The 27081-nt window shown below is 39.7% G+C and overlaps 1 protein-coding gene across 1 annotated transcript; it reads right to left on the reverse strand.

Moving 5' to 3' along the window:
• On the reverse strand, positions 1-26101 carry UPF3A (UPF3A regulator of nonsense mediated mRNA decay; the record flags this gene model as incomplete). The annotated part of the gene is made up of 10 exons (XM_082010116.1): positions 25795-26101; positions 23582-23688; positions 14729-14835; positions 12628-12726; positions 12424-12534; positions 9181-9236; positions 8929-9087; positions 6963-7123; positions 3201-3495; positions 1-174 (listed from the first exon to the last, which is right to left on the reverse strand). Exons 1-10 carry the CDS (start codon positions 26008-26010, stop codon positions 1-3), a joined length of 1485 nt encoding a protein of 494 aa, XP_081866242.1. The 5' UTR covers positions 26011-26101.
• Between the last annotated feature and the right edge of the window lie 980 nt (positions 26102-27081).

A 27081-nucleotide genomic window follows, 5' to 3' on the forward strand; every position in this document is an offset into this window, starting at 1 on the left:
TTATTCTGCTTCTTCACTCTTCTCAAAACCACCTCCGGCTGAATTATCTGCCTCATACTTTTTATCAAGAACATCTTCGAAGGATTTCCCACTGCAGTCATAGGTTTTACTTGTAGATCCCGTATGTGTGCGAATGCGAGCTCCTGGCTGGTATAACTGCATGGCTGGGCGATCCTAGAAGGAAGGAGATGTGGTTAACACCCTGAGAAACCCGTGTGGCACACTCATGTGGGATTTTAAAGTGATGAATGCTTGCGAGGAAAGTAGATACTGTGTTAAATCGCTTTATGTTTCATAAGATCGAGGGAAAAAATGGAGGGTAATGCAAATTGACTGAGTATTTAACATCTGTGTTGTCTGTAACACTATTCTTGGGAGCCAAGCATTTTGAATAAATGAAGAAAGCTGTAAAAATTAAAGATCCTATGATACGTATGATGTAAATACGGAGAAATACTGCAAACAGTTATCAAACACAGTATTACAGGTAAAACTCTGAAGTATGTTGCTACCTTCACTAACAACAACTGGGGAGAACAACAGCCTGTGCATTTGCAACTCTGCAGATAAATGACAAATCTTAAATATAAGTACAAAAAACCAAGACAAACCAGAGAACAGTGTAGCAGGCAACAGCTAAAAAATTATCCTCAACTGAACTTGACCAATTGATATCTGTGCACTGCTACTCCAAGTCATGAATCATTACCACAATTTAAACATGGAATGCACATTTTCATTATACATCTCAAAATAAAACTGCAGTTACGGCTCTGCTTCATCATGCCTTCCATACTGACTATGAGAGCAGGGGAAGTGCCCTGGTGATAATAAACAAAGTAAGTACAACTTGAACACCCGCAGCCTTTGTGAGTGACCAAATCATACACATGCCGACTTGGAAAATGGAAGGAGGAGCCAGTTTACAAGGAAAAGACACCTCAAACACCTCACCTCAGACAGGTGATCTTCCATAGCTCTTGAAAGCACTTTTTATTCTTGAAATTTCAATAATAAAACATAGTGCTTAGAAACTCTGCTTAAGAAGTGTTTTCCTAGCAAGTGTGTTTTACACCCGCAAAGACCAGTTTTTAATGTTATGAAGCAACCCATTCACCAACACCTGAGCTTTTTGACCAGTCTTGTGTTAAGTTTAGCAAACAAAATTAAACAGCCTATTATAAGACAGTGGCAGAGCACTGAAATTGTCTTACATCAAATTATATTAATTTTCAATTGCCTTCATAATTTGAAGTCATTCTGGTCTTTTGTTCTTTCATTCTTTTTTCCTATTCCCAATATGCATTTTCCCTTTTTCTTTCTTTTTCCTTCACCTTTGCCATTTTTGCTCCACTCTTATCTCTTTAAACCTGATCTCAAGATTCACGATTGGGCCATAAAACCAGATCATTCTAGTTAAGTGCTTTGTAGCGTAACGTGCATCTGAAAAGTGTAACATATATTCGAAGTGCGTAACATACATCCTTCTACACACAAACAGCTGCAATGAAACTAGATCCTCTGGCAAGCAGTGCCTGTTGGAAAGTTTATGCTGAAGGGTCCAAACGATTTTTCACATCACAGACTCTGCACCTCATGCAGTTTGCATGAAAGCTAGCACAACTGCTACTTACACTGGAAATTTCCCATTTTCTAATGAATTCTTACAAACTTCAGAAAGTAGCTCAATCTCTGCCTAAAAACTCGAGCCAGCATTGTTAATTCTATAGGTAAGTTGGAAAACTCAGGCCTTAACTCTTATCTACATGATAAATACTCTAAGGAAAAAAGTCACCACACTGCAAAAAACTTTACTGATATTGCTTGTTTTGTTTAGAGAACAGATCTAGCACTTGAGGTGTGGACTAATCCAGAGACTCAGCCAGCTACCAGAAGTGCTATGGGAAGAAATAAAAAGGAGGTGGCTTCTTAAGGCTTGAGAAAAGGTCCCCAAGACCCACCATCCAGTTCCAAGGTTGCACATGTTTCAACAGTTGTCAAAAGTAGCGTGGCAAGCACAAGTAAAATTGCTTTTCCCATCTTCCTGCCTCTGAACCAGCCATTTTTCTGACTGTTCTACAGCTTGAGCCCCTGGTGTACATGGGAAGCGGCTAACGTGTATATGCAGATGAATCTCACCCATACTGCCCAGTTGGCCCTTGCATAAACAAAAAGTGGGGCGCACCCAGCTTTCTGTGTTTGCTCAGGACGACTGCCTGGCACGCAGAGCGAGTTCGCCTGGACTGGCTCTATGCACGCTCTGTACAGACTCACTCTGCACGTGACCGCTTTACCCCTTATCAGCCTTAGCCCCCATCACAGAGCAGTCACTTGGTTTGAAAGAAGAGTTTCACATGCAGAATACATTTCTACACAAAACAGTGTTTTGGTCATCTTTTGTGGAAAATCTATGATCAGAAAGGAGAGAGAGTGAGGGTGACAAGGACAGCCACCTCCTGAAAAGACCCTGGCGCATCCATGAAATCAGACAGTCTGAGAAAAATGATGCCCATGTCTCCGGGAGACAAATAAGGGACAGCTCTTCAACACACCCTGCTAAGGGACGGCTCTTCAACACACCCTGCTACAGGCCCCGCTTGCACTCGTTTTGCACCTGCTCTTTCCCCGACAACAACCGTGAGGATAATTTGTCCTAACCAAAGGACAGCCATTTTGTACTGGCAGGTATACAATACTGAAGAATTTGCACATTCACACCCTCTAAATACAATGATCTCTGAATGAGCTATTTATTTAAGTCCTTACATTTCCTTTACTGAGCAATGCCTGGCCAATCCGTAATAGAATTACTTTATGAGCCTAATAGTGGAAGTACGTTGTTAAAAGACTAGTATGCCACAGATTTTAAATTTCCCTACAGATCAGAAGTGTAACAATTAATACATTCATAAAATACAAGGCTTCCAAGAATAGCGTTCTAAAAATGCTAATGTTGAAAGGAGGAGAAGAAAGTCTTCCATGTATTGTAAATATGAATGAGCAGAGACCTGTGACTTGAACTCATTTTTAACTGCTGTCATCTTCTGACAACAATAAAAGGAAGTCTGGGTTTTACTGAAAATGAAATAAAGAATTGCTTTTTTTGAAAAAGCATCTTTATGCTGAGTTTGCAAAAGTAAAACCTGTGATCTTCAAGAGTATTTAACTAATGAAAGATTATCCTAAATGAATAAAAGAACCTTATTTCTTATGCGCTCCTTTTTGGATGCCATGTCATCACACTTGTCCTCTTTACCCAGTTTGTCTACTGCCTCCACAGTGAAGCTGTAGTTGTAGTTCCCTTTCTTTCCTCTGTCTTGGTTGTATCCTTTCCCCCACTTCAGCTCTTCTTCATTCCTTCTCACAAACTTGTCAAACTCATAGTGAGCTCTATGCTTTCTGCCATCATCCAGTCGATACCTTTGTCTTTCAGGTTCTTTTTCTCGAAATCTTCTCTCCAAATCTCTTTGCTCTTTGTCACTATCGTTTTGTGACCTACGAGTATGTGTAAGAAGAAAGAAAATCCAAGCAATTAACAGGAAAAAAAACTGTTGAAGGATACAATACAAAGCCTTCTTTTGACTTCAACAGTATTTAGAACAACTGTACAGCCAGGCTGTTTTCTTCTCATTAAAAAGGGGTTATGTGCCGTTTTGCTGAATAGTTCATCCATGTACGTCCAGCCGTTGATTACACATTCCGTTCAAAATAACGGACAAAGCTTTGCAAGCAAAATCATACTTTTGTGCAACCGCTGTGGAAGGTCCCCTCTTCAACTTTTTTATCCCTCTTTGCAATCCCATAAATAGTTCCCCAATACTCTTCACATAAACACATGCTGCATGATTAGCTCTTGTGGCCTGTTATTAAGGTGACTCAAGTGTATAAGTATTCCCTTGAATGGGAACATTCAGGGCCCAAAGGAATTGTGCAGGTATCATGTATCAATTTGTAAAGTTTTATGACTCTATTTAACAAAAATTATTCACTGACATTGCAACTTGCAGAAGGCATTTGTGAAAATGAATACTTATGTTTCAGGCTTTTGTTTATTAAGTCTCCAAGTCATTAAGGCTACCTTTGCATATTTTATTTAGGTGAAAGACCGTTACCTTACCAAAACATAATACTTAATTTCTGCTATGCTGCAATGAGTTTATATTATAAAGACTGCTAGTTTGCAACATTTTGCTGCCTGTCTGATACAATTCTCAGCTCTCTTAATCACTTCATCGTTCCTGTTCAGCGAGTGCTTCTCTCATACGGCCAAACTGTAAATAATGAAGAAAGATTACAGAACAGATTGAACTTGAAAAGGAGCAAATATAGGCAGTTTCTTTTTATATATTACACATGTGTAAGTACTTAAAATTGAAATAGGAAAGTTGCTTTTGACAGCCTGCTCACATTTTGGCAATCAGCAGACAGAATCAGAGAGAATGGAAATTTTCTAATGGTGTAGTGATCAAATAGTGATATGCTTCTCATTTAGAATGGTTTAATATCAATAAAGGTGTATCTTTCTATATGACTTTTTTTTTTTAAATAATAGAACTGTGAAAATTGTCAGCCTATGCCATGAACTTGGCATTAGTGGGTCTGCCAAGACAGGGACGCCACCTCAGGAAGACCTGGAGGTCAGCAACAAAACATGAATGACAGGTAAGTTATTCAGCATTTCGCAAGACACTGCTTGTGTCAGCATAACACAATCACCACGTGGAAGCAACATCCCAGCTGTCAGAGACACGCAAATCAATCACAATGACAGAGATAATGTATCTGTAGCATAGATACATATATATAAAATACTATGTTAGCTCTCAAGGTGTATGTGGCAATAAGTGACTTTGTTTCGCATTTAATATGCTATTCTAGACACTAACTCCAAGTCCTAGCAGGGCTCAGAGCATGACCTTCCAAAAAGCCAGAAGACAGATCTCGATTTGTTGCTGTAGCATCGCTTGGTACCCGTCTCTTCCTCTGCCTGCTACTGTGGCTGAGGAAGGAATGGATGTGCCTGGAGGCAGGCAGGTGGCAGGGATACAAACTCCAGTTCAAGAGTGGTTTGGTTAACATAGCTTTCTAAAATTCAGTCACAGTGAACAGGCAGGCGAGAGTGGGAACGGCGGGGTAAGCGATTACAAAGTACAGGCAGAAGAGAAAGTTACACAGCCAGAGAAAGAGAAAGCGGAAATGAATGGAAGTAAAGGGAATGGACACACACTTCTGTTTGGTACAGTTTCACATCCGTATGTGACCATGTACACTCATGCACCAACTGAGGTTTTAATTTGCGGTAAAAAGCTATCGCTACTAAGCCTTAAAACATGGTTTCAAACAGGCAGTTCAGTCTCCTGCATGTAGAGTTGGAAGTTACAGTTTATTACTGATTTCTGAGTCAGTGACAAAGTAGATACAACTTTAATTCTTGATCCAGCTGAAATAGCTCATAGCTTGCTACCTAATCACACCCACTAAAAAAAGTGATGAAATGAGCACTTGGAAAGACAAGGTAACACTTACTGTACCTGCGCAGCCAAAAGGATTCTGTTTTACACCTGGAAAATCTGTATTAATGCCTTATTAAACTGACAGGATCAACAGTAAAGATGTTACATGGCACCACCAAAAGCTTAATACATAGAAAGCCTTATTAGCAAACAACTGACTTGCCCCTGCAAATGTTTCTGTTGACCTTGTTCTGTTTCCTTTGTTGAAGAACATCAATGAAAGAGCTGCTGAATATTTTCAATCTCCATTAGAGAATAGGAAATGGAAGTTGTCAGCATCTTTCTGGACATACTCAACATATTGAAACACTGAGCCCATGTTTGAAGTCCTTAGAGACAAAAAAAGATGAATAATGCATGTAGGATATTATTGGGGAACCATTTCTTCAATTAGCAAGTTCAGTGGCTTTATTTTCCAGTGTTCAAAGTTTCTTTATTTTTCTATTTGCCATTAGGAGAACATTTGCAGTTCCTGCATACTTTCCTAAAAATAGAACCTATGTGGACAAAGCTAAAATTTAAACTACTCTGAATACGCAGATAGCCTGCAAGGCTCCTAGAGCACAATCCCCAACTTCCTCTAATACTGTGTATATAATATGTTAGGTAAATTATTTAAATGCCCAAGCTTGTCCTTATGTACAAGTTGCACATATACATGACATCTCAGATTCAGTTTTTTTCATTTTGCAAAATTCTTTTGAGAGCTTGACTGAAAAATTCTACTAAAGAACATAAGATATTCTTTACCTCAGCAGCATACTATTCTTAGTTATGTATCTTATATATCTTATAGGTGAAACCTGCTTGCAGTAGGACATACATGCCAAAGGACAAGAAAGAGACCAGCTGCTGAAAACATCTGTAAAACATTTCCAGGCTACAGTAGTTATAGAACTGGGCTATACCTCTTGTTCCTACTATTACATGTGCAATGCAAAAGGCAGTGGAAGACAGAGACAGCCTTCTGCACGTATCTATCATAAGGCTGTCATTCACACCTTAACTATTCTGCCATTGTCCCACGTATCAAACACGTTTGTCCGTTTATTGCAGCAAAAATTAAGAAAGTGTGATGCAAGAGTAAGGCATCTGAGGCAATTCAGTCTTTTGACATCAGCAATGGAAGGAAGGCCTTATCTGAGCTCTTGATGGGGAATAGGTGAAATAACAATGAAACTCTGAATGACTTTTCACACAGAAATTCTTCCAATCTGGGATTTCAAAACATTTCACAAACAACAAATCGCATCCACTAATACTGCCATCAGGTCAGTAAGCTGTTACTAAACACCTTTTACAAAAAGGACAGCAAAACATTTGTTCACAGAATGAAATCACTTCCTTGCTGACAAAACACCCAGCCAGCGCACCACTTGCATCACGTTTAAGCCTTCAAATAAAACACTTAGGATTTAATTTGGAGCTTAAAAGATAAATATTACTTACTTTTCCTTATGTTCTTTTAGTGAACACTCCAATGACTTGGATTTTATACTCCCAGATCCAGGTGATTTATCCCATTTGTTTTCTTCAATGTCAGCTTCTTCACCTTTTTCTTTGTGCTTTTCACTGGCCAGCTCATCTCCTTTTTCAGGCTTCTTAAGAAGCTAAGAAATATTTGTTTACATTATGATGTAAAATTATTCTCCTCTATTGTAGTAGATATTTTAAGAATGTATTAAATATATCAAAAACCTATTAAGATTGAAGATATTTAAATGCTAGGATTACATTTTATGAAGTATAACATTTACAAAGTTATGTAAAGAGGGCAGTTTACTTTTGCTAAGGAGTGACAATCATTAACAGGCACTCAACTGCGCACTTTTAAATATGCCAAAAATACGGGAGAAAGCACTTACCTACTCTTCTCTCCCAAGTTTTATATATAAAGATATTATTATGGTCTACAGTTTCTTATAATCATATAACAGAGCTCAACGTTATTACCAATAAAATAAAAAGCAGAACGTCCAAGACAACAGGACCAAGATTAATACCTCACTCCATGAAATATTACCTATAAAATGTGTTTCACATTAACCACTTGGGACAGACTGGCATATACAAGTAGGCGCTCAGTGTAAGTACACCCTGACAGAAAAACAGACTGAGGGAAAAAAATATGATGTTAGCAGAAAAGATCACATTACATTTTCACCTTGGAGATTAAGATTTTCCAAGAGGTCTGTTCCTTTCACAACAAATAACCCACACTGGGCTTCAGCAGTGTCTAGCATTACAGGAATAATCCTTACAGAAGGACCAACTGTCTCAAACTATTTCTCTAACATTTCAAGAATAAGCAGAACATCTTGTCAGTCTTTTCATTCCACCAGTTTTTCTGAAATGAGCACAGGTTATTCTTCTCCACTATTTAAAACTTATATAATGTTTCTCTCAGGTAGTATTTTTCTTTTCTTTAGGAGACAGAACTAGCTTTCAAGGTCACATTGCCACAGCTATGTCATAAATATTGGGGTCTTCTAGACAGCCAGGTTTGGATAATACATTTTAAAGAGTAACTCCCTTTTCTTCTGAATTTCTAGTGTGTTTTTCATTATGCCTAAATACGAAAAATATGCAATTCAGCTTCAGAACTTACTATTTTTTACATCCAGGTGAAAGCAACAGTTGTCTGGGAAGAAAAGGAAGAGGAAAGAAGTACATAGCTCTATGGCTTCTCCCCACCACAAGATCTGGAGTGAGTCTGTGTGCCCTTGCGTTAAGCTACACACTCTTATACCAATTTTCCTCTTCAAAACAGCCTGTAAAACCTTTCCAATATCACAAAATGTAGCTCAGATGAATAGTTTTTATCTATGTCATCTTATCAAATAAGGTTTTAAATGCTCAGACATAATAGCACAAAATACACCCGCCTAAGTGAAGTCATTAAAAGAACATCTATTCAGATTGTTGTAAGACAGCACAGTCTGAAATTAGCAAGACTTTGTTACAACCTGGTTGAAGCATACTATCAAAATAAATTCATTCCAAGCATTATCAAAATAAATTCATTCTGAGCATAAACACAAAAAAAATCTCAGCACATATGTCTAGACGAAGATTTACATGACAAAAAGCGGTGAAGTTGTTTCTGCAATAATGTTCAGACATGTTAACCCAGAACAATTGGGTTCTGTCAGGTTATGTCAGCATAGAATGTGGCAGTGAGTTACCTGAGTTACCTGCCATAACTGCACCAGCACATCATTGTACCTAAGGTAATTAATCACACTTTTCAACAACACTATTTAGTCAAAGCCCTACATTACTTCCCCTTCCAGTCTAAACTGGTTTGGTATCTCCACACTGCGCTGTAGTACACTGCATAAACAGTGTAAGTGAGATAACAAAGGAACTTCTGGATAACTTCAACAGAAAAATAGGTTTTTTTTCATTAAGTTACCTTGATCCTTATTTCTTTTTCAGAAATTTTCTTTTGCTTCTCCACTTCTTTTCTTTTACGTCTTTCTTCTTCTCTGCGCTTTCTTTTATCTTCCTCCCGCAGACGTTTCTTCTCCAATTCTCTCCGCCTTCGTTCTTCTCTTTTCTCTTCTCGTATTCTCTGAAGAGTTCAAAACGATTAATTGTAAATTGTCCAATGGAAAACCATGTTGAAAACATAAATGTTGAACTTCAGGCAAAAGTCTGAACGTACCTGCTTTTCTAATTTTCTATTTTTAATATATTCCAAAAGGGGTGTTGTTCTTCTAGCTAAAACACAAAAAATTTGTGATATAGTGTTCAACTCCTAAAATATGTACTCATTTCTTTACTTTAGTACTAACCCCTTTTTTCTACCTTTTTCTGCAAGGGATCTAAGTAATTAATAAACCTATTTGTTTTCTATATTTTTGAAGGCATTCCCATCATTCCGTTTTAGAAACACTTTGTTGCTTTTTTGCTGTTAGGGTTAGAAGCAACAGAGATATGTTGCATGATTATTTAATGTTTAATGAAATATCATATCTTTTCAGTTCAGAGAATGGCTTTTTCTCTTGTTCATCAAATGGTTATGCACCAAAAAGGAAAGAAATGTGTTCAGATCTATTCCTACATTTCAATTTTGTACAACAAAACCTAGTTATACTGCTGTTCATATACAGACATTACTGTAATCTCACATAGCATTTTTCAATCCCAGATTTCAAAGTACATCATGAAGAAAACATTTTCATTCTCACATAACATTTCCATTTAACTATCATCTAGCATTCACCTCTCCATGGGAAAATGGGATGAGTAAGTGGTTTGTCCCCAGTTACACAGCAAGGTATCAGCAGATTCAGTAAAACTCTCTGGCTTCCCAAATAACAGATAAAATGCCTCATCTACTGGCTCACACAGCCATTCTTATGTTACAGAGCTGTCTCCACACTCTGAAATCTAGCCTAAGCCACCTGCCTGAATCATCTCCAAATTCTACGGAGACTGTAACTAAATTCTGTATTATGTACAGCATTCAGGACTGTCAGTACTGAATTCAAGCTTGAACTCATATATATATACACCTATAGCTGTGAGTAGTTACAACAAATTCTGTGAGTCTTACATGTCCCAGGATAGAGTTACAGAAAATATTTACTACTAGAAAGAATTTACAGTTATTTATAGGACTCTTCATCAAACCAGAAGAAAATTTCACTATTGGAATGAATGACAAGGAAACAATACAAGAAAAAAAAAAAAATTCTTCATTAAATTTGGATTGGCATAGCTGAAATCTAGACACAATTAATATCCCAAAAACATTTGAATGTTTTTGTCTTGAGAGTCTAAATATCTTACTAGCAACCCATTTGTTAATGATAAAACCTTGTTACACAGTTATGAATGGGAGGGCTTGATAGGATTCAGCATTTATTTTTAGCAAGTATCACTGATCAAAAGCAACAGTCAAAGAAGATTATTGATTTGAAATCTTCCTCCCTCTATCCCTAGACTTTACATGCTGCTTTTCTCCCCCCATCCCCGCACTACTTCTGGACAAATTTTAGGTCCCTAGCACTCTCCCCACCAGTCCCTCAGATCTGCAGCTCTACCTCTCTCTCTCCTGCTCCCATAGGTTCCCCCATCTGAGCAACGTCTGCCTCTGGGCACTTTTGCATGCTGGAAGTGGCCACATATTGTAACTGGAGGGTCTGGGGGAAGAATAAGCTGCACTGGGAGTGCAGAACTTGACCCTAATCATGACTAAGTCTGTGGTACACACGGCTTACTCAGAAATTATAACCTGAAGTTCAAGGCATAGAGGCAATGTCATGAGTACTATCAAAAGAGGAGGGCAAAAAAGAATGTTTGTCAAACTTGAATCTTACCCATCTTATTTATGGGCCTTACTGCAAATAAAAATCTAAGAGGTTTTTCTTAAAATGTTTAAGAAATTTTAAAAGAAAGTAAATTAGAAAATGAAGACCGTAACTTTTATATTTTGTCTTGCTCTCTACAAACAAGCCAGAAGAATGAGCTTACCTTCATCTCATAACAGAGAAAATCTGGTTTGTATTTCTCTGTCACACTGAAACTGATGAGCTAACACATCTGACGAGATGCATAAAACATGCTGGCTTGCGGTAACACTATCTGGAAAAATGCTGAGAATGTGAGGCCCAATTCTGCCAACAAAGTCCTGGTCAGATCTTTCTTTGACTTCAGTAGGAGTAACACCTTTGAAACTGGACATGCAACTAAACCCCTACATAATTTTGCTATACACATGCTATCCACTGAAGTGATCTTTGTTTTTATACTGATAGCAGCTTTGAATAGCAGAAAAAATATAGCAGCTAATTTGATTTCCTGTGATTTAACAGAAACAAAACATTAGAGCTCCCAAGATAAAGCTGCCTTCAGCCAACATTGTTACTCTGAAATCTGCAACTCTCAAGACTCATGATTTTCAATGATAGTTAGAATATTTTAAAGTTAATAAATCTTTCTTGAAATTTGTAAACTTTCTTAGAAAAGTCTGACAGCTTTTACTCTGCTGTCAAATACTAGAGAAGATGTGGGGTAAATAAAAATCGCTGGGGAACTTCCCTATCTAGAAAAGCAACAAACAAATTTTATTGGTAACAGAATTCTCTAAATGTCCATACTTACAGTATTTCCATTTCCTCTAAATTGTTTAAGTTCCAAACCTTGCCAGTCAACTATTAATCTAATGCATATGAAGAATAATTAATGCCACTCTATAGAAATGCTTGTCACAGGCAGGGACAGACAGACAAGCAGCATTAATCAAAAGAGGTGGCTACTGTAAAGAAATAATAGCAAAGGCCGCTTTTTTTTCCTACTCGATTGTCACACCTAGGGAAAGAGTAAGTGTTCTGCATGTTGTCACTTGGAGATAGAGCATATCAATATTCCATGTCATCCTGAAAACTGCTGACTGACACTGAAGGTTTCAATGTTGATCTTACTAAAGATTCCCCCACAGACTGTGAAAGTCATGCTGCATGCATGCAGAAAACCGTGTGTTGCCCTACTTTCAAAGCTTTTGCAGAATCTTGACCGTAAGAACAAAGAGAAATAATTTCACGTTTCTCAATAAAAGCAGCTAGTATCAGGGACCAATTGTTAAGTATTCAAATATTTTACCTTTTAAAATTGAATCTTCCAACCTTTAATACATCAGTAAGTATTCAGAAGTATTAAGGACCTATTTCTGAAGCCACTGAGCATGCAAAACTTCCCATGAAGTCAAGTGATTCCATATATGGAGACTTAAAGTAATAGGTGGGTTGTTTCCTGTCACTACTTGACTGGATAACAAAAATCTAACTGTGATAATCTTTATCTCTGTTAGACTGCACAGGTCAGCTTTTGCAGGTAATAACATAAAGATGTAAAAATAAGATATTTTATATTCTCAATAATAAGAAAAATCAAGATAACAGACCAATGAGTTCCCTTGTTTTGGCCTCAATCTCTCCCAAAAGAATCTCAGGATTGGCACAGATTTTCTCTTCATCAGCACAATAACTCTCTAAAAATTTCCTATATTCTGGATCTGTGAAGAAAAATGTTTGAACTACATTAATACTTTGCAATACATGACAGAAATGGAATCTATTTTCCACTGTGACACCAAGAATATTTTTACCGTCTTCAATGCTCCCAGCTTTGGCATCTTTCTTCTTCAGCTTCTTTTTTGAAATCTTCTGGAATGGAGCAAATTCAACCACTGCAGGATACTCCAAACCTTAAAAGAGATCAATGCTTAATTTTACGAGCAGGGAGAAACATTCCTTATATTCAAGTAAGATTTTCAAAACTCGTGAAACTTGTGTTGGGCAGTCTTACTTGAAACCAAAGGTGAATGTTTCTACACCACCATCCTAAACTTCTAATGAAAAATTACATGTAGCAGTATTTTAGAGTCAAAACAAAATACATTTGTTATATAGTTATATACATAAATATTAAATATCCTTTGGACATGCTAACAAAGACTGTCAAAATGAAGATGACTACTATTCCACAATAAAATCCTTCCATTATCATTTATAATTCCCTTTTAATTCTTCACAGATATGCATTGATTGGGAAAATTTATGTAAAATCTCAGCCTGACAACTGAATAAGCACTACTGGGAAATGAATCTGAAACAGCTGAGTCACATCTATAAAGTTTTGTTGCCAAAAAGCTTAAAAAAAAAGTAAGTAAATGCTGGGTAATATGCAACAATAAAACATACCACCTTCTTTCAGAACCAAAACTGTAAAACTCCGCAAGCAGAATTGTATGAAACTTCTCTTTTTCTGTTTATGATGGACTACACCACTTCTTGCCTGTGTTTATTCACACAGATCCTTTGCTTTGAATTCTGCCTTAAATATTGGATTCTTCTTTGGACTGGAGTCAGAACTGTGTGTGTAGCTTTTGAATTCTTCCTGGTTTCCACTTGCAGCAGGTTCAAGATTACACTTTGCTCAAATCCACTGAAAACTTGGCTTAAATCTGCTAGAACATTTGTCAACATTATTGAACCTGGTAATCCTTGTTTTAATTTTAGCCTCATAAATGCAATACCACCACAAGCCTCACCAGAGGGCACCTTAAATCAGCTTGTGCTCTTTATTTGCACAGTCATGCCAAACTGGCTGGCTGTGTCCAAGCCCAGTTTTGCAACGTACGGAATATTCTGGCTTCAGTCCAGCCTAACACTGACGAATGTGCTTAACTTAGACAAAGTGAAATCTTGGCAGAATCCTAGTTTCTTTCTAGCTTTTCATCTAAGACACACAAAATTTGAAATCTGGGAATCACACACTGCGAGGAATGTGTTGTTCTCCATCTCTAGGAAAATCCATCCAAATCTGATTAAGCTAGAAGCCTACAAAATACCTCAGGTCAGTAATGCTGAAGAGGAATTTGTTAGTTTGACAGACAGCTCCTTTAGAGATCAACTTTCCAGTAAGAGTGGGCAGGACTACTTTTTGCAGGACCTCCGCAACACTGCGTGTACACAGTATCTACACAAGAAACCCACAAATCTATGTCTGTTTTATACAACCCATGCAATTGTTTACAGAAGGTATGAATGAATGAGGCAAGGAACTGCTAAAGGGAAAGCACCATTTCTTGGCAACGGCAGTTTTATGCTACTGTAGGAGATCTGGGTTTATCCACACATACATTACAGAGTTCTTCTTTACTGTTGGGCAAATTTTTGCAGACTGAACATTTTAAAGAGAGCAACCAATTTTGGCATTCTTTTTCTTGGAACTCAAGATGCCTGCAAATACTTTACTGCAAATCAAGCTGTACGGATCTCAAAGTGGGCAACCAAAATGATGAAGTAAAGTTTTCATCTTGCTTTTTCGAAATGGGAATAAGTGGCACAACTTCATCTCACAGAAACACACTGGATGTAACAATTCATGCTTGCAATGTGCTAAGTTACTGTTGTGATGAATTGTGAAGCTTGCATAAGATAATTATCTTAATAAGATCTTGATAGTGTATTGCTTAAGGTACAAGAATGCAGATAAAGCATGCACAGCACATAGACAAGCAATACTGCATAGACAAATATATTTTGCACTTCATTATCTTTTAAGTGCTGGATTTTAATATATTTTTATGTAATTAACTGTATATTGAGCATAAAAACTGGCATTATTAGCAAAAAGGTAATACATTAACGTTCTAAACTGGTATATGTACATAAACATATTTAGTATCTTACAAACAGTCCAACCTTTATTATCAATGAAGACATAGCCATCAAAGCGATCTCTAAAAAGGAGGATGTCCTCAGGATTTCTAAAGTTAATGTATGCTCTTGAGTAGAGATGAGGATAAAGGCTGCAACAAGAAACAATTTTATTTTCTGTTATTTACTATTCTGTTCAGGACTAGGAAAAAAGTAAAACTAGAAGGATCACACTGCAATTCTCATCTTCTTTGGGAAACGGCTACCTTAAACATGCATATCGAAGCCTCTACATATACGTATCTAATTATATGTATGACAAAAAGTATCTGAACAACTGAGTTCCTGGATGCAACTGTGACATTTATTCTGAACTGAGACAAATATTTCTAGTTTGTTTTGCAGAGCATACACTTCCATGGTGCAGGATCAAAGCTTTAAGTCCAATATTTCATGATTTAAGAGATATGAGTAACAGCCGTACTTTTGGGGAACTTCTTGGGCAGGCTAAGAAAGTCTTCTGTCACTGAAACAGAAAAGGTAAGTAAAAGCACCCAGTGAAAGGTCAGTTGCCAAGCTGTCACTGTATTTAAAGAGATTTCCACCTTTAAGAAAGATTAAATAACCTAGTAATTGGCAAGATGATCCACTGAATTACATACAAATAAATAAACTCCATGTGACATACATGTGTATGAATATATATGCCATGTCTAGTTGCGAAGAACAGTTACTGTGAAAATCCAAAGCATTTCTAGCAAAAGAAAGGACAGGTACTTACCTAAAATAATTCTGATTCTTCAAGAATTTATTGCCACAGATCTCACTGCAAGGGTAAATGTTTACTGTGCCTGATAAAAACCTCAGGGTTGGCACACCACCAACCACAATGAAACTGAGGTAATTTAATGAATTACCACCCATCAGCTAAATTACTGTGGGTCGTGGCATGTGCATCCTTTAAACCCCTGCAACTGTGATATAAAACCATTTGGCTTAAAGTGCCTTCAATGATGGCTATGTATTATGCCAGGTTTTGGAACATATCTGAACACAAGCCCATAACTTTAAAATACCTGTGTTCATACTCTTGCCACACATGGCCTGTCTTCAGACAAACTCACCACCAGCAGCAGGAGACCACAAACACACACAGTTGCAACCATATTTCAATCCCACAGCTATTTCAGAGTCAGATTTCAGAGTTGGATCACAGGATCCACACATGTGCAGTTCAAAGCAACACATTTACTACACACCAAGTCATTTTTTTCTTTTTCAAATGTGCATCCATATGGATTCCACTTTGGATGTTAGCAGGTGATCATAAAGAGCAGTGCGGTCAGTAACTAACCAATGATTTTGTAAACCCACCAAATTTGTGTTTGATAGTGTAGTCAGGAGAAATGTTCAACAAAAAACTAGAGGGCTTTTGTCATTTAGATGTTTTGCAAATGGCAGTTATCGAGTGTTTCTATACAGCATGCAGAGGATAAACATTCTAATTCTAAGGAAGAGCTGTTTCATGCATATATATTATTATTTTGATATTCTAGGATGGGAACAGCATTGAGTGAACTGTAAGCAGGTAACCACAAAAATGCCTGCTAGGGCATGGCTAGGGCTATGCTGCGGCTATGCTGCTGAGACAAAGCTGTGCGGAAAGGCGTGACAGGCATGGCATGGTCCCTCATCCGTCACAGCCTACACAGATGCCACACAACTATGGACCACTTGCAAGCAATCTCGACAGCTTGACCAAATGAGCATGGTGGCACGTGGCTTGTGCTTTGTCATGGGGTTCTGCAAACCCCCCCCGAGTCCTCTATGATCAGATTTGCAAACTTCCAGTCTGCACATGCAACACAAGGTATCTCAAGGGTGGCTGTGGAGCTACCACCGAGATGGCAAAGCAGACGCAACAAGCCAGCTTCCTTCTCATCAGTTTCAAAACAACAAAAAAGATAAAATCTAACACTTTTCATAATTACATACAGCTAAAAAATATATCCTAAAAGGCCTACAAGTGTATGTAAAGGAGAAAATTTTATTGTGGCAATCTGTAGCTGTGCTGGAAGAAATGTCTCTGTGCCGCCTAATGGCTCGAACAGTGAAAAAGTCTCTGGTAACTGGTGGCTCCCAGGAAGAAGTGAACTTCCTTCTCTTGTCATGTTAACAGGACTACTCTTATGTTTCATGTTCTTTGATGTTTAAATTAAATGAGGCCTGGTATTAGAGACTGATATGATTATACACTTGAAGTGCTGAAGATTGACAAGACAAAAACAGGAATCTTGAGGGAACATTATTTTTCAGCCCAGTTACTAATATCTGAGATTGAGAAATTGAGTTTCAGTTCCTAGTCTAAACAACTATTTCATTGTTTTATCCATCTTCAGTTTTTGTAAAATACTAAAACTTTCTCTAGATCATAGACTGGGACTCAGACAAGTGTCACAGCCACTATCTCATTGTGGTATTTCTTCTCTGTCTCAGTGCATAGCAAACAGCTTCATCATAGAGTTGGATTTTTTTTTTCTGCAGTAACTTAGAACCTTATGGTTGGGCACATAACCATTGTGAAACAGAACTGAAAATACAAAGACTTACTCCTTCCTTATTTCCTTTGTACATCGAAGCCATCTGTTTCATCTGCTTTGGCAACACAATCTTTTCATGGTAGACAACATAGTATTTTTCTAACATTTTCGGCTTAGGCTTATCAGAGTGAGTATCCTTCAAAACAGAGAAACATTTGGTATGGCTATTTAAGCACTTATTAGTAAGAAAAACCTGAGACTGAAATGTATGAACGGGACTCTGGAAAGCAGAGATTTAGAATTCACTTTGCAAATAAGTGATCCAATGTTGCTGCTTTCTTCAAGAATACTTAATTCATATCATCTTGAAGAACTTAATTCATATCAGCAGAAACATATAAAAATATAAAAGCATGCTTGTGGACAGTAGAATATTGATGTGCACGGTAGCACAGTAGGATAGGATTCTGTCCATTATTGTTGCTATGTATCAGGGCAGAAGGTTATAGAAACACAGCTACGACAATGCTTAGCAATTACAGGTTCCTTCTCTGATGGAGCCACTTCTTCTACAAATAAAGAATTGGTTCTCATATGAGCAACATATGAGCAAGTTATGGGGCAGACTGCTTAAGTGTATAAAAGCCTTATCGCCAAGTGTTTCAGACTGCTGTCTTAGGCTTTTTACCCAGCAAAGTATGCAGTGTGCCTAAAAACCAAACAAGCATAAAACTCACTCTCTAAATGGGAAGCTAGCGAAACGTAGAAAATTGTAAATCCTTAGCACTTGCCTGCATATGAAATACTGTCTCTTATTCCGAGTTTCAGACACTTGACTTTCAACTGCAGCTCCCACACTTCCACCCACCCTGGATTCCCTCTTCACCTATCCACTGAAAACCCTCGCGTGACAGTGCAGCAAAGAACGCACAGGGCTTCACAGGGCCACAGGGACTCTGTGGCTAATACCCCCTCCTAGGAAGAAACAGCCCTGCTCTATTTCTGTACTTTACATTCAGCAGTTATTGGATAAAAAATACAGCTTTTACTCTTCAGGATTTTGCCTTCCAGCTGAGTCCTACAGAAGGGCCACTGGACTCTGTGCGCTTCCTCCTTTTTTCAAGTATCTACCAGCATAGATTTCATTTGGGATTTGAAATTCAGCTTTGAGGTTGCACAGTTAGTTTTATAATCAGACAGCTGGCTCTAATTTGCCATATGTTTGCTTTCTATAATGCTGCTTTCCATCTGTATCATGTTTTGGACAGATGCACTGCACATGATGTTGGCACCTCTGGGATATCACTTACGGTAATCTCTATGGAAATAAACCAGATGAGTCTGACTATACACAGTTTCTTTGTTTTCTGCTGTGCATTCAAGAGTATTCAATCTTTTAGGTTACATGTATTTCTATCTATAATACTTAGTCTAACACCTCTTTAAACCCTTACTTTTATAGTAATTTTAATAACAAACACATTCCAATAGTTTATTTCTTTTACAAATAGATACAAAGTATCTTTTAACACAATTGTGTAAAAAGATTGGTATACAGGAATAATTTCTGATCAAATGGGTAACTCGTAATCCACATCGCACTCTCAAGCTAAAATCCACTGGCCTTCATCCTCTTGTCTCTCACCTTCTGTGGTCATTCACATAGTGGGTGGAACTGGCATAATTTTAAATTAATTTAGCCTTCCCTTTTTACAGGCATAAATGAGCCATTTTCCCAGCAGTGCAGAGGCAGAAAGACTATGCAGTTGTGATGACAGGACTCATTCCAGCCAGAACAGCACAATGGTGGTTCTGTTGAAGCTCTAAAGGTGCTACCCCTCCTCAGCTGCAGTTCCTGGGTGCATACCACCATCCTGCAATGTTAATCCCATTTGACTACAATAATCCTGAGGAAAATGTTGGGAAGAAGTTATGAAGGGCAAAGGAGGAGTGCTGTTTGCAAGAAGCTTAATCACTGTCTGTGATATATAGCGTGGCATTGACTATTTGACTGGCTTTCACATATGCAAAGCTCCTGCTCAGATCTCTCTACTTTTACAACCTCACAAAGCTATTACTGAGTCCTAGCACTCAGCATTCAGTGCCAGTCCTGAAGGATGGCCCAAATCCTGCAGGGCCAGAGCTCAATTGTTTGACTCAAGTTTTAGAAGACTCAGAAACACTTACATGCAGACAAAAAAAGAGTATCTGGAAAAAATAGTAAATATCTGGAGTCTGAGAACAAGACAGACTGTCAGGAAGACAGAGTCTTTAGCATCAGCCATAGATAGTGTGCCTATCCAACAAACACCCCTAAAGTCACAGAAATGGTGTTTTGTTTGTATTTTGATGTCAATGTACCAGCGAGGATAAATGTAATGCACTGAATCAGATGAATCTGAAAAAAATGAATGAAACACAATGCAAAAGTCACTTTCTGAAATGATTTTACTGAAATGGATGTAACTGGAAAAGTGTTATACATTAATGACATTACTTAATAAAATGAAATTTTAGAAAGTGTTATTGTTTGCCTATAATAAGAAGACATTGTAAACTTAAAAATAACCTTTAGACTGCAAAACCAGTGAAACTGGAGTTGATAATGCATGTCTTGCAAAAGCATATAGGTAGAACTGGAACTGTTTGTTTTGTCCTCTAGAGTGAGATGACTTTGGAAATAATAATGTAGAAACAGCTATAGTTAGCTTGCTCTATCCCTCTCCCCGACAGCAACTAGTAGAGGACGTTTAGAGAAAGTTTATTAAAAAGGGAAAACTATACACTGACACTTCACCTAGTATATCATTTCAGCTACTTGCAGCCTAGGAACTTCATCACACAGAACTTGTATCCCGTGTTTAATAGGTTTTCATAGATTCATTTCTGGCATCAATTTCTGATGAAGAGTTCTACTGTTTAACAAAGTGTTGTATGAAAAAAGTCTGTACTCCACAGTTGAAGAAATCTGAATGAACTCTTAGGAACTTCTGTTATCTAAAGTTACACAGGATGGAGTTAAACTTGAGATGTTACAGCTCTTAAGGCACATTTGTCTGCTTCTGCATCAAAACATTTGTATGCCCCTTTCTCTTTCCAGCAAAGATCCTACTCACCGAGTAGCTTCTCCAAATCATTCTCTTGTTAGGTAACATGAAATTTGCTTTTGATCTTCCCATATTTTTATTATCGCTGCGTTCTCTGGATTGGTTGCCACTATGGACATGGTACAGGATCTAGAAAAAGCTAATCAGTGAAAGACATTGAGGGCACTGTACAGAGGACATGCCCACCTTGTCCTCTAGCTCTTCCTGTTAGCGGAATGGCATGAAGACAGACCCACACAAAGTTTTTTCAAATTTTGAGAACTGTCCATAACATGACAGATTACTGCAACACAATGCTTTATACTCATGTCCTGGTTTCAGCTGGGATAGAGCTAATTATCTTCATAGAAGCTAGTGTGAGGCTCTGTTTTGAATTTGGGATGAAAAAATGTTGATAACGTGCTGATGTTTTGAGTTGTTGCTAAGCAGCCAAAACTGTCCAGCTTTTCATGCTAGCCTGCCAGTGAGAAGGCTGGGGGTGCACGGGCACCGAGGAGGGGACACAGCCAGGACAGCTGACCCAGGCTGGCCAAAGGGATATTCCATACCATATGATGTCATGCTCAGTATATGAAGCTGGGACAAAGAAGAAGGAAGGGGTGGGGGGACATTCGGAGTTATGTTATCTGTCTTTCCAAGAAACTACCAGGCGTGATGGAGCTCTGCTTCCCTGGAGATGGCTGAACACTTGCCTGCCCATGAGGAGTGGTGAATGAATTCCTTGTTTTGCTCTGCTCTGCACGGCTTTTGCTTTACCTATTAAACTGTCTGTATCTCAAACCATGAGTTTCCTCGCTTTTACCCTTCCAATTCTCTACCCCGTCCCACCGTGAGGGAGTGAGCAAGCAGCTGTGTGAGGCTTAGTTGCTGGCTGGGGTTAAACCATGACAACTCAAAAAAGAGTTCTCTGCTGGGTAAGAGGGAGATTAAGGCTCACTGTATTAATCTTATCTCTAACTTACAATTTCTGGAAGTTTACTGTATATTCTAGAGTGTGAACATGTAAAGAGGTAAATCATAAACATTTGGGTTTGTGTCAGCATTCAAATAAAGGCGGCAAAAGGGGCAAGGTGATCCTGGGCCAAAGAACAAATAATCAGTCAAACCAATACTCTGCATAACTGCAGCTAAATGTCCATTTAAACTGCATAGTTTGCTGAAAGTTGCAGCCATACAAACCTCATATAGATAAACCCATTTGGAAAAAAACACATCTTTGTATGAAAGCATAATTTTTAAGCAGCAAAATGAAGCAAAAGAAGTGAATACTAAACAGTTCATGCTGAAAAATTCAAACTTACATTAAACCATTTTTTTCCTAGAGAGTTTAAATTTGTGAAGTGAGAACATGAATCCAAAACTCAAGAGGAAGAGAACATTTTTCTCCCAGATCATTATTTTATTACAGGGCTTATACACAGGACTCAAGGAACTTGACAATCCAAGTAACATCTCAGAGATCTCATTGTTCAAAAAAAAAAGAAGTTTAAAAATGTGTATTCTTTGCTTGCTGCATCTTGAAGTCTAGTAGCAAAACAATGTAAGAAATACAGCTTTATTTTCTTCAGACTTTTTGTTATTTTTAATCAAGATCTGCTCCTCAAGGAAAACAAATCTTTAAAGTGTTTTAAGAATGTCTTCATCCCTCTACCAAAATGAGCTACTGTGTCATATATGCCATCTAACAAACTTTTTGATATGTACACGTTCTGTCCCTAGCTATATGAAAGTACATGACAAATAACACAGCATGAGAGAAAACCCACAGTATCTTTCATCAGTAACCCAATATGGATGAAATTAATGAGTGGAGAGCAATATTTTTTGAGTAGTGCAAATTTCATCACATAAAAGTAGAGCGAAAAATAAAACTTTATATGTGCAACTGTTGTCAGTGCCTTCTCTTTTCTAAGATGGCCAACTCCCTAAATTCTTATGCCAACAATCATTCTGGAGAATTAAATTTGTTAATTTTTTAACTGTTTCCTGGCATTTGTGCAGCTAAACACACTGAGGACAGAGACACTCTTCTTCAGCAAATTTTTTGTTTGTCTTTGATATTTTCCCCTTACCAAATGAATAGTCAGGACAGAAGCCTTAAAGAGACCCATTCAGAAATACGGATGACAAGGATCAGAAGAGAAATGTAAGCAACTACAAAGATTTTCAACCAGACTAAATGCTCTTCTTTCCTAACTTCACATCCTTTGTGGTTCTACCAGAAAAGCTGAAGCACCTACTATTTTGTTGCTGCCCAGGTCAGGCAACTGCCATAAAGTTTTCACTAAACAGACATTTGTTCCTTTCTGTGGAATTGACTCTGAGAGAACCTATATAGTCAATCATCTAACAAAACAGTGGTGGCAAGAAGTGGCAGTATCCTTTCAAATAAAATCAGCCCAGGAACTCAACCGTTCCAAGTGTAATTTGCCACAAACAATTCCCTATGAAAGAAGGCTTTGCGTGGGGTCACCCCTAACTTTAAAAAGTTAGTCAGCAATAAACATCCAGGATCCCTCTGTAGTCAACGGAAAGAATCTGGTGCCTGTGAAAGATAATTCCCTGCATGCTAAAACAGGGTAAGATGGGCAAGGTAGATCTCATACTTCAGAGATCAGTTTTTCAGAACACATGTAGATGTAGCGTAGAGGTTATTTTGTTTATTTTAATGGTTAAGTCCCTTCTCTTCTGGAAATTGTTTTGTTCGAAAGGGAATTGTATTTTTACCACTGTGATACTGAGTAAATTATATGAATATACCAGCAATTGTGATTTATTTTAAATCAACCACTATTTCTTTTTTTTAGCTTTGAATGAGACAAAAATGACTAAAACTGGATTATTTAGAAAACTGTATGAAATAAATACAGAAACATCTAAGCAAAGAATCTAAGCTCAAATGGCACTCATGAAAGAACTTTTATAATATTTGCCCTTGGCTGACTCTTTCTCACAGCTGATAAAAGAGTAAGCTGCATTTTATCAATGAAGGTTAAAAGAAATATCATGGTTTCAAACAAAATTATACCCTATTAATTCACAAAAGTTTTCTGTTTTAAAATCACCTGTGTAAAAGAAAAGGGCAGGAATGTGTTGTCTCTGCATATGCACCCAGCTTTTCACAAGTATTTTAAGTAACTAATAAAACTAAAAAGAAGGGCTCAATTGAAAAAATATGGGTTTTGGTATGACTGAAATACCTTAATTAGCTTTTAAGCACCTGAAAACTTACACAAACAGCTCATCCTCACCTGGGATCAGCAGTGCAAAACTCAAAATAATCATGGGCAGGTAGAGGATGTAGCTGTTCCTCCAGCTGCTCTTTAGTTAGACAAGGAGGAAGCCGTCGAATAACTACCTGCATATATAAAAGAAAATGGAGGTTTATCTTTGATCTAAATACTGTAGAAAGAGACTAAACAAATCATATTACCCCACTTTAAAAGCTCTTCCTCAAACTGTGAATTTCAATTGGAGCATTAGACTCCTAGCAATTTACCTTCTTGGACTTGTTGACAGATGGAACAATTCCCCAGCTCAGTTTCTGCTAGCATTGTAAAATTGTAGAGTAACTAATGTTCTGATGAAGAGCTTGAGAACCATTCCAATTTAGCCAAGAACAAAGGATATTAACAAACAACAAACAAACAAACAAAGATATTGACTACATAAAATTTTCAGTCTCTCTTTTTAAAATGATTTAAACTAACTTTTAGGTCTTTTATTACAACAGCATCTTCGTGTATTAGGCTTATGTCCCCCGGTGCTGGTGGTGGGGGGCTGCAGGGGCAGGCTCTGTGAGGAGAGGCTGGGGCTGCCCTGTTCCAGACACAAGATGGTTCCAGCCAGCTCCAACCAACCCACCACAGGGCGCAGCTGAGCCCCTCAACCACGACGGTGGCACCCTGGGGAAAACTTATTTAAGAAAGGACAGAAAACGCTGTACAGCAACGTGTGAGTCAGAGGAAAGAGGGGGAAAGAGTGTGAGAAACAGCCCTGCAGGCGCCAAGGTGAGAGAAGAAGGAGGGGCAAGAACTGCTTCAGGCACCAGAGCAGGGGTTCCCCTGCAGCCTGTGGTGAAGACCATGGTGAGGCAGGCTGTGCCCCTGCAGCCCATAGAGCTCCACGCTGGAGCAGATATCCACCTGCAGCCCGTGGAGGAGCAGGTGGAGGTGCCTTGAAGGGAGCTGAAGCCTGTGAAAAGCCCACACTGGAGCAGGTTTTCTGGCAGGACCTGCAGCCCACGGAGAGAAACCCATGCTGGAGCAGGCTTATCCTGAAGGACTGCAGCCCATGGAGAAGATGCATGCTGCAGAACAACTGCAGCATGTGGGAGGGACCCCCGCTGGAGCAGTTCATGAAGGACTGTATCCCATGGCAGGGACCACATGATGGAGCAAGGGAAGAGTGTGAGGTGGAAGGAGCAAGCAGAGAGGAACTGTTACATGCTGCCTGCAAGCCCCATTCCCCATCTCCCTGCGCTGCTTGGGGGCAGGGGAGATGGAGCCTGGGAGGGAAGGGGGGAGGGCAAGAAGGTGTTTTGGTTTTAATCTTTGTTCTCACCATTCTACTCTAATTTTTTTTAACTAGCAGTAAATCTTCTCCAACTTGCGTCTGTTTTGCCTGTGACAGCAATTTGTAAGCGATCTCCCTGTCTTTATCTTGACCAACAAGTTTTTTATCTTAATTTTCTCCCCGTCCTGTTGAGGAAGGAGCGAGAGAGCGGCTGGCTGGAGCTCCAGCGGCCATGCAAAGTCAACCCACCACATTCAGATAAACCGGCCAATAATAAAGGCCGGAAAAACCATACCTTTCTACCTTGGGACAGAAGGATGCCAGCACACTGTCCTGGTTTCAGCTGGGACAGAGTTAAACCACAAAACACACAAAACAGTAAAATGGCCATCAGGCTTCAAACAATCTATTTCAATTTCTTGCTACTATCTGAACTGAAGTTATAGTCATTTTCAGTGCTTCAGTTTTCCAATTTAGAAAAGAGGAATAAATCAAATCTCACAGTACTCTGTATTCTTTGAAAAGTGCTCGAGTAAAGCCAGGGAGAGAGAAGCGCACTTGTCCTTGCAGAGCTGCTCTGCCACAGCAATAGCCGATCTCGATTTCCGAAGGAGACGTGAAAAGGCACGCCAATTAGCAGCGCGGCTGCTGGGGATCTCAAAATACTCGAGTGAACAAACACTCTCATTCTGCAGATGAGGGAACACCCGTTTAAATACCTGAATCTCCTGAAATTAGACCCAAAATAAGGCCTACCTGCGCCACGCTCCTCACTGCAAACTGCCCCCGATCCTCGGGCATCTCCCACCAGAGGCGCCCCTCACCGCGCCCTCCCACCCGCCCCGGCCCTCCCGTGCACCTCCCCTTGCTCCCCTCGCCCCCCCTGGGGGGGCCACGCTGCGCCCCACGCCTGCCCCTCCCGCCCGCAGCTGCGCTCGCGCCCCCTCACTTTGCTCAGAGACGTTTTTTTCTCATCTCGCTGTTTACCCGGCGCCGGGTGAAGCGGCGGCGGCGGCAGCGGGGAGGGCGGGGAAGGCGGCGGCGGGTTCGGCGGAGCGTCCTGGTCGCGGCGCGGCGATTCCCGCCGCAGCGGGCTCTCCATGGGCCACTTCTCGCGGCCGCCGCCCCGCATCAGCCCCGGCCCAGCCTCCCGCTCCGACCGCATGGAGCCGCCGCCGGCTGCCTAGAGCCAGGCGGAAACCTCGCGAGCACTGGCCGCTAGCCTAGCGGAATCTCGCGAGAGTTCGCTGGGGGGCGAGCGGGGCTCCTGCGCCCCATCGCAGTAACGGTTGACGCTGGCTCCATCTTCGTCGGCATTCCCATCCTCCGCGATGGCGGGGAGAGCTACCTCCAGGAGCACCAGAGAGCCCCCACGGGCTTTTTGGGGAGGGGAGGACAGAGGAATTTGCCCATTTCACTCCTCTCGTGGCCCCGACCTAGACCCACTGATGCCTGGTAACCCTGTCTGTGGAGGCCTAGCCCCGGCCTTGCTCTGCCCTGTCCTTGCCAGTGCCTCGTACAGCAAGATGGTCACAGCCACCTAGAGTCTTAGGATGCAGGGCCTGAATGCTAGCCAGGTCCCGTGGAGAAAACAGGGTGAGAAAGGAAAAAGAGGCCATTACTTGTTACCTGCATTGGCTCATGAGTCTTGTGCCTGCAGGGAGGGGTAGTTCTGCAGCCAGGCAATGCACTGCCAACTTCAGCTTCCCAGGCCACGCAGCAGGCTTGAGAGTTTTTCTGGCTGATGTCTCGCTGCCTTTTTGACTGGCTCCCCAAATTTCAGCTGCTGCATTCACTCCTGCAGAGCCTCTCATCCTGTGGTCTTCTACATCAGCCCCAAACAGCTTCTGTTAAACACTGGCAGATGTTTGGCGTCTGATTTATCTTAACGAATAAGAGAAATATCTCAAAACAAGAAAGTACGAATGGTTGTAGAGTCAGACAGTGCCACAGTTGTGTCTCTGTCAAATCACTGGGGAGGTCACCAGTAATGAGTGGAATAAGGAAAGGAATATGGGAGGCATATAGCAATACAGCTTCAGAATCATCTCTCACATGCGAGGTGTCCCTGAATTGAGACACCACCCCCGCCAAGGAGGGGTGAGAACTCCATGCTTCCAGGTGGCTGGTCTGGAAGTAAGTAGTGACCCATCGATGAGATCAAAGATTATTCAGTCCTGAATTGCAACTGATGAATTTTGCAATGTCTAGATCCAAAATGTCTCTTGAAATTCCT

This window comes from Phaethon aethereus (assembly GCF_964289735.1).
Source record: "Phaethon aethereus genome assembly, chromosome: 1".
Taxonomy (NCBI): domain Eukaryota; kingdom Metazoa; phylum Chordata; class Aves; order Phaethontiformes; family Phaethontidae; genus Phaethon; species Phaethon aethereus.